At 36.0% G+C, this 15931-nt stretch overlaps 1 protein-coding gene and 1 long non-coding RNA gene across 2 annotated transcripts; both read right to left on the reverse strand.

The window, feature by feature from the left end:
- Nucleotides 1-2179: 2179 nt before the first annotated feature.
- LOC120357552 lies at nt 2180-2742 on the reverse strand. The gene is made up of 3 exons (XR_005574549.1): nt 2688-2742; nt 2319-2430; nt 2180-2229 (listed from the first exon to the last, which is right to left on the reverse strand). It is a non-coding gene; the product is annotated as an uncharacterized LOC120357552 (long non-coding RNA).
- Nucleotides 2743-3740: 998 nt separating this feature from the next.
- On the reverse strand, nt 3741-5082 carry LOC120357488. Its single transcript, XM_039447977.1, has 3 exons — nt 3943-5082; nt 3795-3864; nt 3741-3748 (listed from the first exon to the last, which is right to left on the reverse strand). The coding sequence occupies exons 1-3, from the start codon at nt 5080-5082 to the stop codon at nt 3741-3743; spliced, it is 1218 nt and encodes a 405-aa protein (XP_039303911.1).
- Nucleotides 5083-15931: the final 10849 nt, after the last annotated feature.

Genomic DNA, 15931 nt, shown 5'->3' on the forward strand with positions numbered 1-15931 from the left:
AAAATTATTCATCACTATTTGGTTTATATATTACGATAACTAACTCAGGATCTATCCATAACTGTGGATAGGTCTTAAGTTAGTCATCGTAACATATGAACTAAATGAAATAAAAGTAAAGAAATAATATTTATGACGTTTTTCTTTGTAATCCTAAAAATTAGAAAAAGATAGTAAATTATACCGAGTTTCAAGTTAAGCTATGTTGAATCTTCTTAGAACTATCTATCTAAATGTAATCAAAACTTTAATCAATACAATAAATAGCAAATAAAATTATCATATGAATATGTATTTTGATGAAAAATTTCTCCGCAAATTTTGTTTCATTTTTTTTATACATTTCTCCGCAGTTTGTTTAAAAATTAAATCTATTTATGTAGAAATTGCGGAGAAATATGTGATGAAATTGCACAGAAATTAGCAAATAAATTTTTAAAGAAGGTTTAAAGAAATAAGCATAAAACATTTTCTGAAACTTTTTCACGTTTTAAAATACTTCAGCAAAATGTTAACAAAATTTTAACATAATTTTAGTATAATTTTAGCATAATTTTAGTGTGAAATATTTGAAAACATTTAATTTAATTTAATAAATTTTAATGAAACTATTAAAATTGTCTTATTTTCTTTCTGAAACTCAAATTTAAGTATTTGCTTTCAAAAAATCTTTTAATAAAATAGAATTGTTTCGAAAAAGATTTTGTCCAGATAAGAATGAAAAATCACGCAATACTGTATCTTTTATTCTATCCTGTGATTTTTTTTACTTACGAGACCTATATAGAACTTCCGTGTTCTAGCGATAGTGCTATGTACTGCTCAAAAATATTCTGCATTTTTTTTGTTTATTTCTATGCTAATTATCTTTAATATTTTTTATTATATTGATTTTGTAAAGAAAACACAAAAAACTTCTTTTCAAACACAATGTCTCTGTAGTTTCTTTCACTTTTCTCTGCATTTATTCTGTGATTGCACTGAAAATTTGCTACTATTTCTTTGCACATAAGTTTTTCAGAAAACATGCCAAAAAATTTTTTAACAATATTCTCTACAAATTTCTGTCAAAATTTGAATTTTTTTTAATAGTTTTGTCTTTAGTTTTTTTTTTCAATTTCTTTGCAAATAGATACAGAAGAAATGCAAAGCAATGTTTCTTTTAGTTTCTGTACAATATATTTATAAATTTGTTTGCGTTTTCTTTGCAACTTTGTAAGTAATTTATCATTAATTTTTTTTATATTACTTTTAATTTTAACGTTACATTTGGGACGGCCCCAGCTACCTACAAATCAATAGCCTACAGCGTCGATAGCCAATGCACGTTTAGCTCCAATTCTTTGTACACAAAAATTTAAATACACAAAAACATTTTTTAAATTTTTAATACTGTTTTGCGTAAAAAATAAATGCTTTGAGGCTCTGCCCCTCCTCGCACCCTCTCTTTGACTTACCTAATTCAACCCAACCCCACATTTTCTGTGAGCGGCTTTCACATGAGTTTGTGACTTTCTTCATGTGAAACAATATGTACATCTGTAGGTTTTGTTTCGCTCACGAGGGCACGGGGGAATGAGGTGGACCTTGCTTCTTGTAGAAAATCGCAAATCCATGTGGAACAGTACATGTGTAGACTTTCACTCGCGAGAGCAGTGGGATGGTTGGGTGGACCTCGCTTTGTAAGTAACACAGGTTGTGATTGTGGAAAACAGTTTTATTTTTAAAAATATTTTTAGACGTTTCAACCATTAATCATATTGTCCACTTGTTCGTGGACATTATGCATAATAACCGTTTATTTTGATTAATTTGAACATTTTTGCTTTCATTAATCAAAACTAACGGTATATGCATATTAACCGGTTATTATATATAATAACCGTATTCATCAAATTTACCGTAGCATATAAATATATATTCTATGCATAAATAATAATTAGGTATAAATCTAAACATATGTATATAAATGTAAACACAGCTAGGTAGTATGCTACATAACATACAATATTTATAAAAAATTTACGAAATATTTGGTAATTATTTAAATATTTTATAAATAAAACAATAAAACAAGGGTTAAGGCTCTTATAATTAAAATAAAATAAAGAATAGTGAGCTCTAGAGCCACGCAGGATGTCGGGTGCAAATAAATAACGAAAGACTTCAATGTCAAGCAGGCAAACGTTTCGACCTTTAATAACGGTCTTCTTCAGTGATAATACAAGTCTATAAAAAAACAATCGCACTAATTAAGAAATGAATTCGTCGGAATAAACAAATAAAAATCGAAAAATTAAAACTAAAAACAAAGTTACCAAAAAGATAGAGATTACTTCTTATTGTAGCGTCTTAGCATAATGATATTGTGAACAACCTCACAGAGCGTGTGCCGAGACAAGAGTTTTGTGAAACAACATCGATTGGTTGCTAACAAATGAATAAATAAATAAATAAGACAATGATGTTAAAATGATGACTATAAAGCTTGTGGCATACAACAGTGAAAATAAATAGTTAAAAAAGAAGAAGTATAAGCGGAATATAAGTAAAAACATTCTAATAAATAAATAAGAAAGCTGTACAAGTCATTAGATATAAAATTGTAAAAAATCATTCTAAAAGTAATGTAAATTCAAAAAAGGAAAAGAGGAGATAAGTCAAAGCGAAAATCAAATACAAATTACCTCTAAGTACCAAAACTCGTGTCACAGCCTTGAGATGGGATGTTACATCTCGGTGAGAATAGATACAAATAATATAGACCGAAACGAGATAGCCTCGGTGACCCGAAAGAAAGGAATAGAAGGAGAAGGGGTGATGAACCTAAGAAGGGGGAATACGCTCGAGGATAGGAAGATACGCATCCGAGAGAAGTTCGGTATCGCTTTGTTTATTGAGTCCGTGCATTTGATTTTTGATGTGTAGCATCTCGGATATAGATCTTTTGACATAAGATGGCTCCTTGTCTAAAATTTTTACGTTCTCCCAATCAAATTCGTGATTTTCTCCGATGCGATGTAACGAAATAACTGAAGGAGAACTGGCCTTCCTAATGTCTGCTTTATGTTCGCTAACTCTTGTTTTTAATTGACGTTTCGTCTGTCCCACGTAAGAAGAATCACAGTCCTTACAATTAATTTTGTAGACCACGTCATTACAAGAAAGACGCTCTGTATGATCTTTACCTGTCGTTATAAATTTATTAAGCTTAGAAGGGATTGTGAACGCAACACTGCAGTCAAACTTACATGCGAAAGACGAAAATTTCTCTGATACCGACTCAATGTAAGGGATCGTAAAAAATCTTCTAACATGTTTATCCTCAACGTAGGTGTCATCTTTATAAAAAAGGTGTTTAAGTCTGGAATTTATCATGGAGAAGATAAAATTTAAAGGATAGTTATTTTCCAATAAAATGTTAACTAAATTTATGAAGTTCTTACAATGAAATTGAGGATGTGATAATAACAGTAACTTGTCAACCAAACCAAAAATAACACCCTTTTTATGACACAGGGGATGGTGTGAGAAAAAATTTAAGTATCTTCCTGAGAAAGTTGGTTTGCGGTATTGATCGAAAATGATCCTATTATTCACATTTATAAGCATAACATCAAGAAAACTGATTTTTCCCTCGATCTCTCTCTCCATAGTAAATTGTAAACGGTCATGCATGGAATTAAACGTGTCAAGAATGCCCGATAGCGAATTAGCCGGGGCTGCTAATATAATGTCATCTACATATCTGCAGTAAAAAGGTAGATGAAAAGAAAGGAGTTTTAACGCCTTACACTCCAAATCCTGCATGACCAGATCAGCTAAAATAGGAGACAGCGGTGATCCCATCGGCAGACCAAAGATCTGTTTATAGCAAGTATTATTAAATTTAAAATATGTGGAATCTATTATTAAATTTAGAGCTTTAAGAAATTCATTGACCGGAACAGTAGTATTTTTTGAAATCAGATCCCATCTGGTCGTGACGCTTTCCACCGCTAAGTTTTTTGGAACGTTGATGAAAAGAGACACGACGTCCAATGACACTAAGACGAGATCCGATTCCACGTGAAGGCCATTAAGTTTATTGACCAAATGGAAGCTATTTTTCACGAAACTATCTGCTTCCGGGATACTGTTATAAATTATGTTATGTAAAAAATAAGCTAGAGAATGTAACGGACTATTTATGGAAGAAATTATAATTCTTAAAGGGTTATTAGGTTTGTGGATCTTCGGCAGGCCGTAGGCTCTCGGCAAAACACCGTCCGTTGTCAATAAACTCCTATAAATATGTTGTTCAATGAAACCTTTATCTTTCCATATGGAGAGAAGAGAGCGAGTCTCTTTGGTTAATTTTTGAATCGGATCTTTGGATAATTTGACGTAAGTAGACTCGTCAGAGAGCATGCCCTCCATCTTCGAGATATAATCATTCTTGTCAAGGGCAACTGCTACATTACCCTTGTCCGCTCTGGTAAACAAAATATTAGGATGCTCCCTAACGAATCTTCCCGTGGTTCTTAACCAGTCTTTAATTAGCTGGTCATTGATATTTACTTGACGGTCATTGCGAAACAAGGTCTCCAAGATCGATACCGAACGATTCCTTATTGCCGCGTGTATGTTTTCTCGGTATTGTGAGATGTTATGTTCTATGTGTTTGATGAATTCTAATAATGTTCTTCCTCTGTCACCATCCAATAAAGGTAAACCAAAGCGGTCCCCCAGTTGTAAGAGATATTGGACGGCCCTCGGGATGTCATTATTGCTTAGATTAGTAAACCAATCGTTATGCAAAGTGTCCAGAGGAATATCAGAATTAAATTCAGAGGGAGACACATGGATTTTGTGTATTGTCTCATTCACACTGGGCGTAAGCCGTTGGAAAGAAAAAGTTCTTTTCTCATTAGTCACATCCGAAGTCTTGGCGACATGTTTAATGTGTCTTATGTTATTAATCCAATACTGACGCTTTTTTTGTTTCAACCAATCGATCTTTTTATCGACCCTGGAGATCTCCCTACGCCACAACCAACCGTTCCTTTTTTCTTGAAATGTGAAAAAATCACTTTCGATCATTGGAGGAAGGACGTTCGACACGCTCCTAGAGGTCTTATAAAATCGGTCCCTTAGAAAATATAAATGTTTGTACGCATCTCTAAGTTCTAGCTTTAATACAATGTTAATAAAGTTGTTACTGATTCTGTTCAGAATTCAAAAAATACTACTGTTCCGGTCAATGAATTTCTTAAAGCTCTAAATTTAATAATACATAGATTCCACATATTTTAAATTTAATAATACTTGCTATAAACAGATCTTTGGTCTGCCGATGGGATCACCGCTGTCTCCTATTTTAGCTGATCTGGTCATGCAGGATTTGGAGTGTAAGGCGTTAAAACTCCTTTCTTTTCATCTACCTTTTTACTGCAGATATGTAGATGACATTATATTAGCAGCCCCGGCTAATTCGCTATCGGGCATTCTTGACACGTTTAATTCCATGCATGACCGTTTACAATTTACTATGGAGAGAGAGATCGAGGGAAAAATCAGTTTTCTTGATGTTATGCTTATAAATGTGAATAATAGGATCATTCTCGATCAATACCGCAAACCAACTTTCTCAGGAAGATACTTAAATTTTTTCTCACACCATCCCCTGTGTCATAAAAAGGGTGTTATTTTTGGTTTGGTTGACAAGTTACTGTTATTATCACATCCTCAATTTCATTGTAAGAACTTCATAAATTTAGTTAACATTTTATTGGAAAATAACTATCCTTTAAATTTTATCTTCTCCATGATAAATTCCAGACTTAAACACCTTTTTTATAAAGATGACACCTACGTTGAGGATAAACGTGTTAGAAGATTTTTTACGATCCCTTACATTGAGTCGGTATCAGAGAAATTTTCGTCTTTCGCATGTAAGTTTGACTGCAGTGTTGCGTTCACAATCCCTTCTAAGCTTAATAAATTTATAACGACAGGTAAAGATCATACAGAGCGTCTTTCTTGTAATGACGTGGTCTACAAAATTAATTGTAAGGACTGTGATTCTTCTTACGTGGGACAGACGAAACGTCAATTAAAAACAAGAGTTAGCGAACATAAAGCAGACATTAGGAAGGCCAGTTCTCCTTCAGTTATTTCGTTACATCGCATCGGAGAAAATCACGAATTTGATTGGGAGAACGTAAAAATTTTAGACAAGGAGCCATCTTATGTCAAAAGATCTATATCCGAGATGCTACACATCAAAAATCAAATGCACGGACTCAATAAACAAAGCGATACCGAACTTCTCTCGGATGCGTATCTTCCTATCCTCGAGCGTATTCCCCCTTCTTAGGTTCATCACCCCTTCTCCTTCTATTCCTTTCTTTCGGGTCACCGAGGCTATCTCGTTTCGGTCTATATTATTTGTATCTATTCTCACCGAGATGTAACATCCCATCTCAAGGCTGTGACACGAGTTTTGGTACTTAGAGGTAATTTGTATTTGATTTTCGCTTTGACTTATCTCCTCTTTTCCTTTTTTGAATTTACATTACTTTTAGAATGATTTTTTACAATTTTATATCTAATGACTTGTACAGCTTTCTTATTTATTTATTAGAATGTTTTTACTTATATTCCGCTTATACTTCTTCTTTTTTAACTATTTATTTTCACTGTTGTATGCCACAAGCTTTATAGTCATCATTTTAACATCATTGTTTTATTTATTTATTTATTCATTTGTTAGCAACCAATCGATGTTGTTTCACAAAACTCTTGTCTCGGCACACGCTCTGTGAGGTTGTTCACAATATCATTATGCTAAGACGCTACAATAAGATGTAATCTCTATCTTTTTGGTAACTTTGTTTTTAGTTTTAATTTTTCGATTTTTATTTGTTTATTCCGACGAATTCATTTCTTAATTAGTGCGATTGTTTTTTTATAGACTTGTATTATCACTGAAGAAGACCGTTATTAAAGGTCGAAACGTTTGCCTGCTTGACATTGAAGTCTTTCGTTATTTATTTGCACCCGACATCCTGCGTGGCTCTTGAGCTCACTATTCTTTATTTTATTTTATAAATGTTTAGAAAAATATTTTGCAAACATTTTTATGATTTAGACTAGATTAAACAAGACAAAAATTTATTATAAATCACATAAATTATAACATTACATAAAAATTTTTATAAAATATTTATATACTATTTAACAAAATAAATAATTATAAATATTTATAAATATATTAAATACATAAATATTGTGTGTTATCTGCGTTTCATTTCACATATGATGTTCATGATATATCACTATCTCTGGGAAAAATTTTTTTATATACATATAATTATATACAGGGTTGGGCAGAGGAACCTGACACATTTTAATAACCACTTGCGCGGCCGCTATTAATCGGAAGAGGTTGAAACTCCGGGAGAATAAACTAGACACTTGAAGGTTTTTTTTGTTTATTTACCAAAAATTATATCGGCTAAATGATGGCCGTTACAAGCAATACAATTTTCGAGGCGTTTTTCGAAATTATCATACACTTTTTTCAACATCGCTGGCTTTATTTCTGCAATTTCTCTCCGAATATTGGCTCTCAGCTGGTCCAAGGTTCGAGGTTTGTTAGCGTAGACACGTTGCTTCAAATAGCCTCACAAAAAGAAGTCGCACACTGAGAGATCGGGCGAACGTGGTGGCCATGTTCGCCCGATTTTTCAATGATTGCCCGATTTTTCAATGATTCGCCCGATGATTTCAATTCCTGGGTTATGAGAATTTTGTAGGGATGAAAATTCATCGCTTTCAACATTCTGCTAAACGATCGACGAGACATTCCGAGAGCTTGAGCATGTTTACCGGCAGAACGGCGTGGACTTCGTTGCAAAGAGGTGCGAACGCGTGTCTCATTTTCAGGGGTTCTTACCGTTCTTGGTTGCCCTGGAGGCTTTTGTTTCGTGGCTGTGGCTGTTTGTCGGAAGTTTTTGACCCACAGATTCACAGAATTACGAGAGGGAACCGGATCTCGTGGACGAAGAGAATATTCAATACGAAAATCGCGAATTGCTTGAATGTAAGACTGAGTTATGAAAAAACGCTCGCAAACGAACGCGCGTTGTTGCGGCGGCCACTTCTCCATACTGGAACTGTACTGATATGTAAACATAAACCTTCAACCATCTATTTTTCGCTCCCGGAGTTACAGCGCCATCTTTTCACTTGGAGGGGAATAACGATTTTTTAAAATGTGTCAGGTTTTTCTGCCCAACCCTGTACCAAGTATGTCCATATATATTAAAGTATATATAATAATATATAATTAAATACACTACTCAAAAGAAAATAGGGAACACTTTCCAGACACCAAAAATTAGGCTATTTTCAAATGACTGTAACTCGGTGAAAAATAATCGTAGATAAAAAATAAAAAAAGCATTTTGAAGCTTGAAGATCCAACTTTAACGCTCTATCAGCAGATTTTCAAAATTCTTTTAACTTCCTTGTCTTATGCAGTAAAAAAGCACACCCTGTTTTGTTCCTTAAAATTTCGTATTTTTGACACTTTGCAGCTCGACCAACAAATTTTTTTCGAACAATTCAAGTAAAGCTTCATAAACTACAACATTTTGCCTACAAAATGCTTTTTTTAAAATTTCTCTACGATTTTTTTTGACCGAGTTACGCTACTTTGAAGCTAAACCTGCATTTTTTACAAATGATATCCGTACTCCGTGAAAAATCATCGTAGACAAAAAATCAAAAAACCATTTTAAAGCTCGAAGTTCCAGCTTTAACATGCTGTTAATGGTTTTCAAAAATTTTCTCAATTTCTTAGTACTATGCCCCAAAAAGGATACACTGTTTTTTCCTTAAAATAACGTATTTTTAACAGCCTGTAGCTCAATAAAAAAATTTTTCTCGACAAATCCAATGCAAGTGCCATAAAGTATGACATTTTCTCTACAAAATGCTTTTTTTAAAGTTTTCTCTACGATTTTTTTTGACCGAGTTACAAGACTTTGAAGATATACATTTTTTACAGTACATTTTTCCGAAAAATGACGTCTACCGCCGACATTAGCATTACCCAATGTGCACCACGTGGAGGTTGTCGGTCGGATTTTTGCACATCGTGTGTGTGTGTGTGTGTGAGTGTGTGTGTGTGTGTGTGTGTGTGTGTGTGTGTGTGTGTGTGTGTGTGTGTGTGTGTGTGTGTGTATGTATGTACGAGGTGTGTTCAAAAAGTATCGCGAATTTTGAATTTTCGCGGGTTACGTATATTCGAATTTCGATCTTTTTGTGGCGTTATGTTGGTACTCATGTCTCTCACTTATGCCGACAAGCTCGGCCATTTTGAATGTTCACTTAATTGTTGACAGCTGCTTTGCTTGCACGTGTTTTGGATCGTCTTCGATTTTTACCTATTCAAAAAAATGGATCAAAGAACCTGTATCAAATTTTGTGTGAAAAACGAAATTAAGTGCGCGGATGCATTCCGAATGTTGACTGTGGCATACGGAGAAGCTACCTTGGACCGAAGCAACGTTTATCGGTGGTACAAAATGTTCTCAGAAGGCCGAGAAGATGTGAACGACGAAGAGCGTGCCGGACGCCCGAGCACTTCAACAACAGACGAAAAAATTAATGAAGTGGAGAAAATGGTATTGGCCAATCGTCGAATCACCGTTAGAGAAGTTGCTGAGGACCTAAACATATCGATTGGCTCGTGCCATTCGATTTTTATCAATGATTTGGGCATGAGACGGGTCGCCGCGAAATTCGTACCAAAATTGCTCAATTGCGACCAAAAACAGCATCGCATGAACATTGCTAATGAGATGTTGGACTCTGTCCGCGACGACCCAAATTTGCTCCAGAGGGTCATAACTGGTGACGAATCGTGGGTTTATGGTTATGACGTGGAAACCAAAGCTCAATCATCTCAATGGAAGCTGCCGCACGAACCAAGACCGAAAAAAGCGCGCCAAGTTCGGTCGAATGTGAAAGTTTTGCTGACAGTTTTCTTCGATTGCAGGGGCGTGGTGCATCATGAGTTCTTGCCACAGGGTAGAACGGTCAATAAGGAATATTACCTGCAAGTTATGCGCAATTTGCGCGAAGCAATCCGCCAGAAACGCCCGGATTTGTGGAAGAACAAAAATTGGCTTTTGCACCACGATAACGCCCCTGCTCACACATCGTTGCTTGTGCGCGACTTTTTGGCCAAAAACAACACACTAATGATGCCGCAGCCACCGTATTCCCCAGATCTGGCCCCCTGTGACTTTTTCTTGTTCCCTAAACTGAAGAGGCCCATGAAAGGACGACGTTACGCTACGCTTGACGAGATAAAGACGGCATCGAAGGAGGAGCTGAACAAGATAAAAAAAAATGATTTTTTGAAGTGCTTCGAAGATTGGAAAAACCGTTGGCACAAGTGTATAATATCTCATGGGGATTACTTTGAAGGGGACAAAATAGATATTCATGAATAAATAAATAATTTTTGAAAAAACACAAAATTCGCGATACTTTTTGAACACACCTCGTATGTATCACAGCAGAGATAAGGACCCCGCAGTTCGTCACTTCTGCAGTATTTAATGACTCCAAACCCTCTCTGCTGTGTGTGTATGCGCTCGCGCGCATGAGAGTTCAATAGTGTGTATTTCCTCCTCTCTGATCAATTACTGCTTGCAAGCGTTCTCGCATATTTATACATCTTGCAATACGATCTTGCGGAATGTTGTGCCAAATTTCCGTTAAAATTTCTCCCAATTCTTCTAAATTTCGCGGCTGTTCCTCGCGACGCCTTAATCGTCGTTCCATTTCATCCCAAATGTGCTCGATTGGATTTAAGTCCGGGCTATTGGCGGGATGATTTAACAGTCTAATTGCGTGTCGTTGAAAAAAACGTCGCGTTATATTCGCCGTATGAGGTCGAGCGTTGTCCTGCATAAAAATAAAGTTCCGACAGGTTCGATTTAATAGCAAAACGTGTGGTCGTAGAATATCGTTGATATAACGAACACTCGTCATTGCCGGAGGTGGCAGGATCACTAGATCACTTCGTCTTGTAAGTGATATACACCCCCACACCATCACGGAACCGCCGTTGTAGGATCGTATTGGCATAACGCAACGTCGATCATAGCGTTCATTTCGTCGACGCCAAGTACGTATACGAGCATCATTGCCATAAAGGCAAAAACGTGATTCGTCGGAGAAATATACATTTCTCCAATCCCTAGCGGTCCAATTTATGTGATCGCGCGCAAATTGATAACGTACTTGGCGATGTACGAGTGTGAGTCTTGGTACTTGTGCACGAACACGAGAACGAAGACCGGCTTCTCTCAAACGGTTGCGAATTGTTTGTTCGCACACATGGCGCAAATGAATGTCATTATGAATGTTTCTTGCGGTAATTATTCGTCTTTCTAATGCATAACGAACAATGGCTCGATCTTGTCTATTTGTCGTTAATCGAGAACGACCACTACCTTCACGTCTCGTGTAATTTCTCGTGTCTTGATATCGTAACCAAGCTCTACTCACTACGGACACAGATGCACCAATATCTTGCGCCACATAACGCATACTAAAACCTTGTTGCAAAAGCGCAATTATGCGTGCAACTTCTACGGCCGATAAATGTCTACGCGGCATTTTGAAAATTCCGTGTCGCTTATCACACTACGAGAATCGCCGGCGTACTAAACAAAATTTCATTGTATTGAGCATGCAATGTTTACATATGGTCATCTTTGTCTAAAAAGAGATTTTTTTTAGACTAAGACGACTATATGTTTACAGTTCACAGGATTGGAGAAATGTATATTTCTCCAACGAATCATGTTTTTGCCTTTATGGCAATGATGCTCGTATACGTACTTGGCATCGACGAAATGAACGCTATGATCGACGTTGCGTTATGCCAATACGATCCTACAACGGCGGTTCCGTGATGGTGTGGGGGTGTATATCACTTACAAGACGAAGTGATCTAGTGATCCTGCCACCTCCGGCAATGACGGGTGTTCGTTATATCAACGATATTCTACGACCACACGTTTTGCTATTAAATCGAACCTGTCGGAACTTTATTTTTATGCAGGACAACGCTCGACCTCATACGGCGAATATAACGCGACGTTTTTTTCAACGACACGCAATTAGACTGTTAAATCATCCCGCCAATAGCCCGGACTTAAATCCAATCGAGCACATTTGGGATGAAATGGAACGACGATTAAGGCGTCGCGAGGAACAGCCGCGAAATTTAGAAGAATTGGGAGAAATTTTAACGGAAATTTGGCACAACATTCCGCAAGATCGTATTGCAAGATGTATAAATATGCGAGAACGCTTGCAAGCAGTAATTGATCAGAGAGGAGGAAATACACACTATTGAACTCTCATGCGCGCGAGCGCATACACACACAGCAGAGAGGGTTTGGAGTCATTAAATACTGCAGAAGTGACGAACTGCGGGGTCCTTATCTCTGCTGTGATACATACGAGGTGTGTTCAAAAAGTATCGCGAATTTTGTGTTTTTTCAAAAATTATTTATTTATTCATGAATATCTATTTTGTCCCCTTCAAAGTAATCCCCATGAGATATTATACACTTGTGCCAACGGTTTTTCCAATCTTCGAAGCACTTCAAAAAATCATTTTTTTTTATCTTGTTCAGCTCCTCCTTCGATGCCGTCTTTATCTCGTCAAGCGTAGCGTAACGTCGTCCTTTCATGGGCCTCTTCAGTTTAGGGAACAAGAAAAAGTCACAGGGGGCCAGATCTGGGGAATACGGTGGCTGCGGCATCATTAGTGTGTTGTTTTTGGCCAAAAAGTCGCGCACAAGCAACGATGTGTGAGCAGGGGCGTTATCGTGGTGCAAAAGCCAATTTTTGTTCTTCCACAAATCCGGGCGTTTCTGGCGGATTGCTTCGCGCAAATTGCGCATAACTTGCAGGTAATATTCCTTATTGACCGTTCTACCCTGTGGCAAGAACTCATGATGCACCACGCCCCTGCAATCGAAGAAAACTGTCAGCAAAACTTTCACATTCGACCGAACTTGGCGCGCTTTTTTCGGTCTTGGTTCGTGCGGCAGCTTCCATTGAGATGATTGAGCTTTGGTTTCCACGTCATAACCATAAACCCACGATTCGTCACCAGTTATGACCCTCTGGAGCAAATTTGGGTCGTCGCGGACAGAGTCCAACATCTCATTAGCAATGTTCATGCGATGCTGTTTTTGATCGCAATTGAGCAATTTTGGTACGAATTTCGCGGCGACCCGTCTCATGCCCAAATCATTGATAAAAATCGAATGGCACGAGCCAATCGATATGTTTAGGTCCTCAGCAACTTCTCTAACGGTGATTCGACGATTGGCCAATACCATTTTCTCCACTTCATTAATTTTTTCGTCTGTTGTTGAAGTGCTCGGGCGTCCGGCACGCTCTTCGTCGTTCACATCTTCTCGGCCTTCTGAGAACATTTTGTACCACCGATAAACGTTGCTTCGGTCCAAGGTAGCTTCTCCGTATGCCACAGTCAACATTCGGAATGCATCCGCGCACTTAATTTCGTTTTTCACACAAAATTTGATACAGGTTCTTTGATCCATTTTTTTGAATAGGTAAAAATCGAAGACGATCCAAAACACGTGCAAGCAAAGCAGCTGTCAACAATTAAGTGAACATTCAAAATGGCCGAGCTTGTCGGCATAAGTGAGAGACATGAGTACCAACATAACGCCACAAAAAGATCGAAATTCGAATATACGTAACCCGCGAAAATTCAAAATTCGCGATACTTTTTGAACACACCTCGTACATACACACACACACACACACACACACACACACACACACACACACACTCACACACACACACACACACACGATGTGCAAAAATCCGACCGACAACCTCCACGTGGTGCACATTGGGTAATGCTAATGTCGGCGGTAGACGTCATTTTTCGGAAAAATGTACTGTAAAAAATGTATATCTTCAAAGTCTTGTAACTCGGTCAAAAAAAATCGTAGAGAAAACTTTAAAAAAAGCATTTTGTAGAGAAAATGTCATACTTTATGGCACTTGCATTGGATTTGTCGAGAAAAATTTTTTTATTGAGCTACAGGCTGTTAAAAATACGTTATTTTAAGGAAAAAACAGTGTATCTTTTTTGGGGCATAGTACTAAGAAATTGAGAAAATTTTTGAAAACCATTAACAGCATGTTAAAGCTGGAACTTCGAGCTTTAAAATGGTTTTTTGATTTTTTGTCTACGATGATTTTTCACGGAGTACGGATATCATTTGTAAAAAATGCAGGTTTAGCTTCAAAGTAGCGTAACTCGGTCAAAAAAAATCGTAGAGAAATTTTAAAAAAAGCATTTTGTAGGCAAAATGTTGTAGTTTATGAAGCTTTACTTGAATTGTTCGAAAAAAATTTGTTGGTCGAGCTGCAAAGTGTCAAAAATACGAAATTTTAAGGAACAAAACAGGGTGTGCTTTTTTACTGCATAAGACAAGGAAGTTAAAAGAATTTTGAAAATCTGCTGATAGAGCGTTAAAGTTGGATCTTCAAGCTTCAAAATGCTTTTTTTATTTTTTATCTACGATGATTTTTCACCGAGTTACAGTCATTTGAAGATAGCCTAATTTTTGGTGTCTGGAAAGTGTTCCCTATTTTCTTTTGAGTAGTGTATATAGACATATAACTCGAGAAAAATTTTTATATATAACTATATACGTAATTATATATAATTATATACATATATTTATAAAACAATAATCTGAATAACTCGTATAAAATTTACAAATTAATAAGTAAGGCCAGTGGGACAAGTAAAAAAATTTTTATGTGTTTGTATAAAACATAAATTTATTAATATATTCGACACAAACGTTTCAATTCTACGGAGTCTTCTTTAGTGTGTGTATAACACTCTTTACATTAATAACGCAACACGCAAAACGCAACAATTTTTTCAATACGGCATGAAGTTCGAGTAAATAATCTGGCAGTCCATGGTTTACAATTTCCTTTATTAAGCACGAAGCAATTAAAGAAATTGTAAATCATGAACTTTAACTGTCGGATTACTCGAACTTTGTACCGTCTTGAAAAAGTTGTTTGCGTCATTAAGAGGTAACACTACCTTTGAGGTTTAAAGTATCTCGCAGGAACTAAACCTGTAATAAATAATCTAAATCATTTTCTCATATAACCGCGACATAGCATATTGAGCAAGCTAATCTATTGCAGTTACATATTTCCTGTCATATATTTGATGTCACTAAAATGGAACACAAATGCAGCAATATGACTACTTATATACAACAAGTTGACAAAATTTCAAGAATAAATTTCAACAGTATTAGTACAATATGTTATCGACAATATCATAGTAATATACAGACTTTTTAAAAGTAACTTTTTGTATAGGGTAAAGTCACATATTATGAGATAGGTTCCTAATATGAGGTAACGAAGTTTCTGCTACATTAATAAACGCATATAGTTGATACCATCATAAACTTATTATTCTTGGGGTGAAATCTATTTAGTAAAAAATTCATTATTAGATCATGGGTGCAGTTGTTAAAAAAAATTTTGAAATTGGATGTTGTTAAGTTTTATTGAGTCTTTACATCTTGTTTATTATAAAATAAACAAATAATTGATAATAAATTCTGCATGCAGTAATAGAGCAAAGTCGTATTAATTTGAAAAATACGGAATGTGATGATTTGCTTAATTATAAATATTAGTATAAATATAAATACAAGGATTGCCTATAGAGACGACACTGGGTGTTGGTGTGTAAATATGTATTTGACAATTAGTTACAATATACGTTTCGATCCGACATTAGGATCATTTTCACTAAAGACGCGAGTA

The sequence above is a fragment of the Solenopsis invicta genome, chromosome 4, assembly GCF_016802725.1.
Source record: "Solenopsis invicta isolate M01_SB chromosome 4, UNIL_Sinv_3.0, whole genome shotgun sequence".
Classification (NCBI taxonomy): Eukaryota; Metazoa; Arthropoda; class Insecta; order Hymenoptera; family Formicidae; genus Solenopsis; species Solenopsis invicta.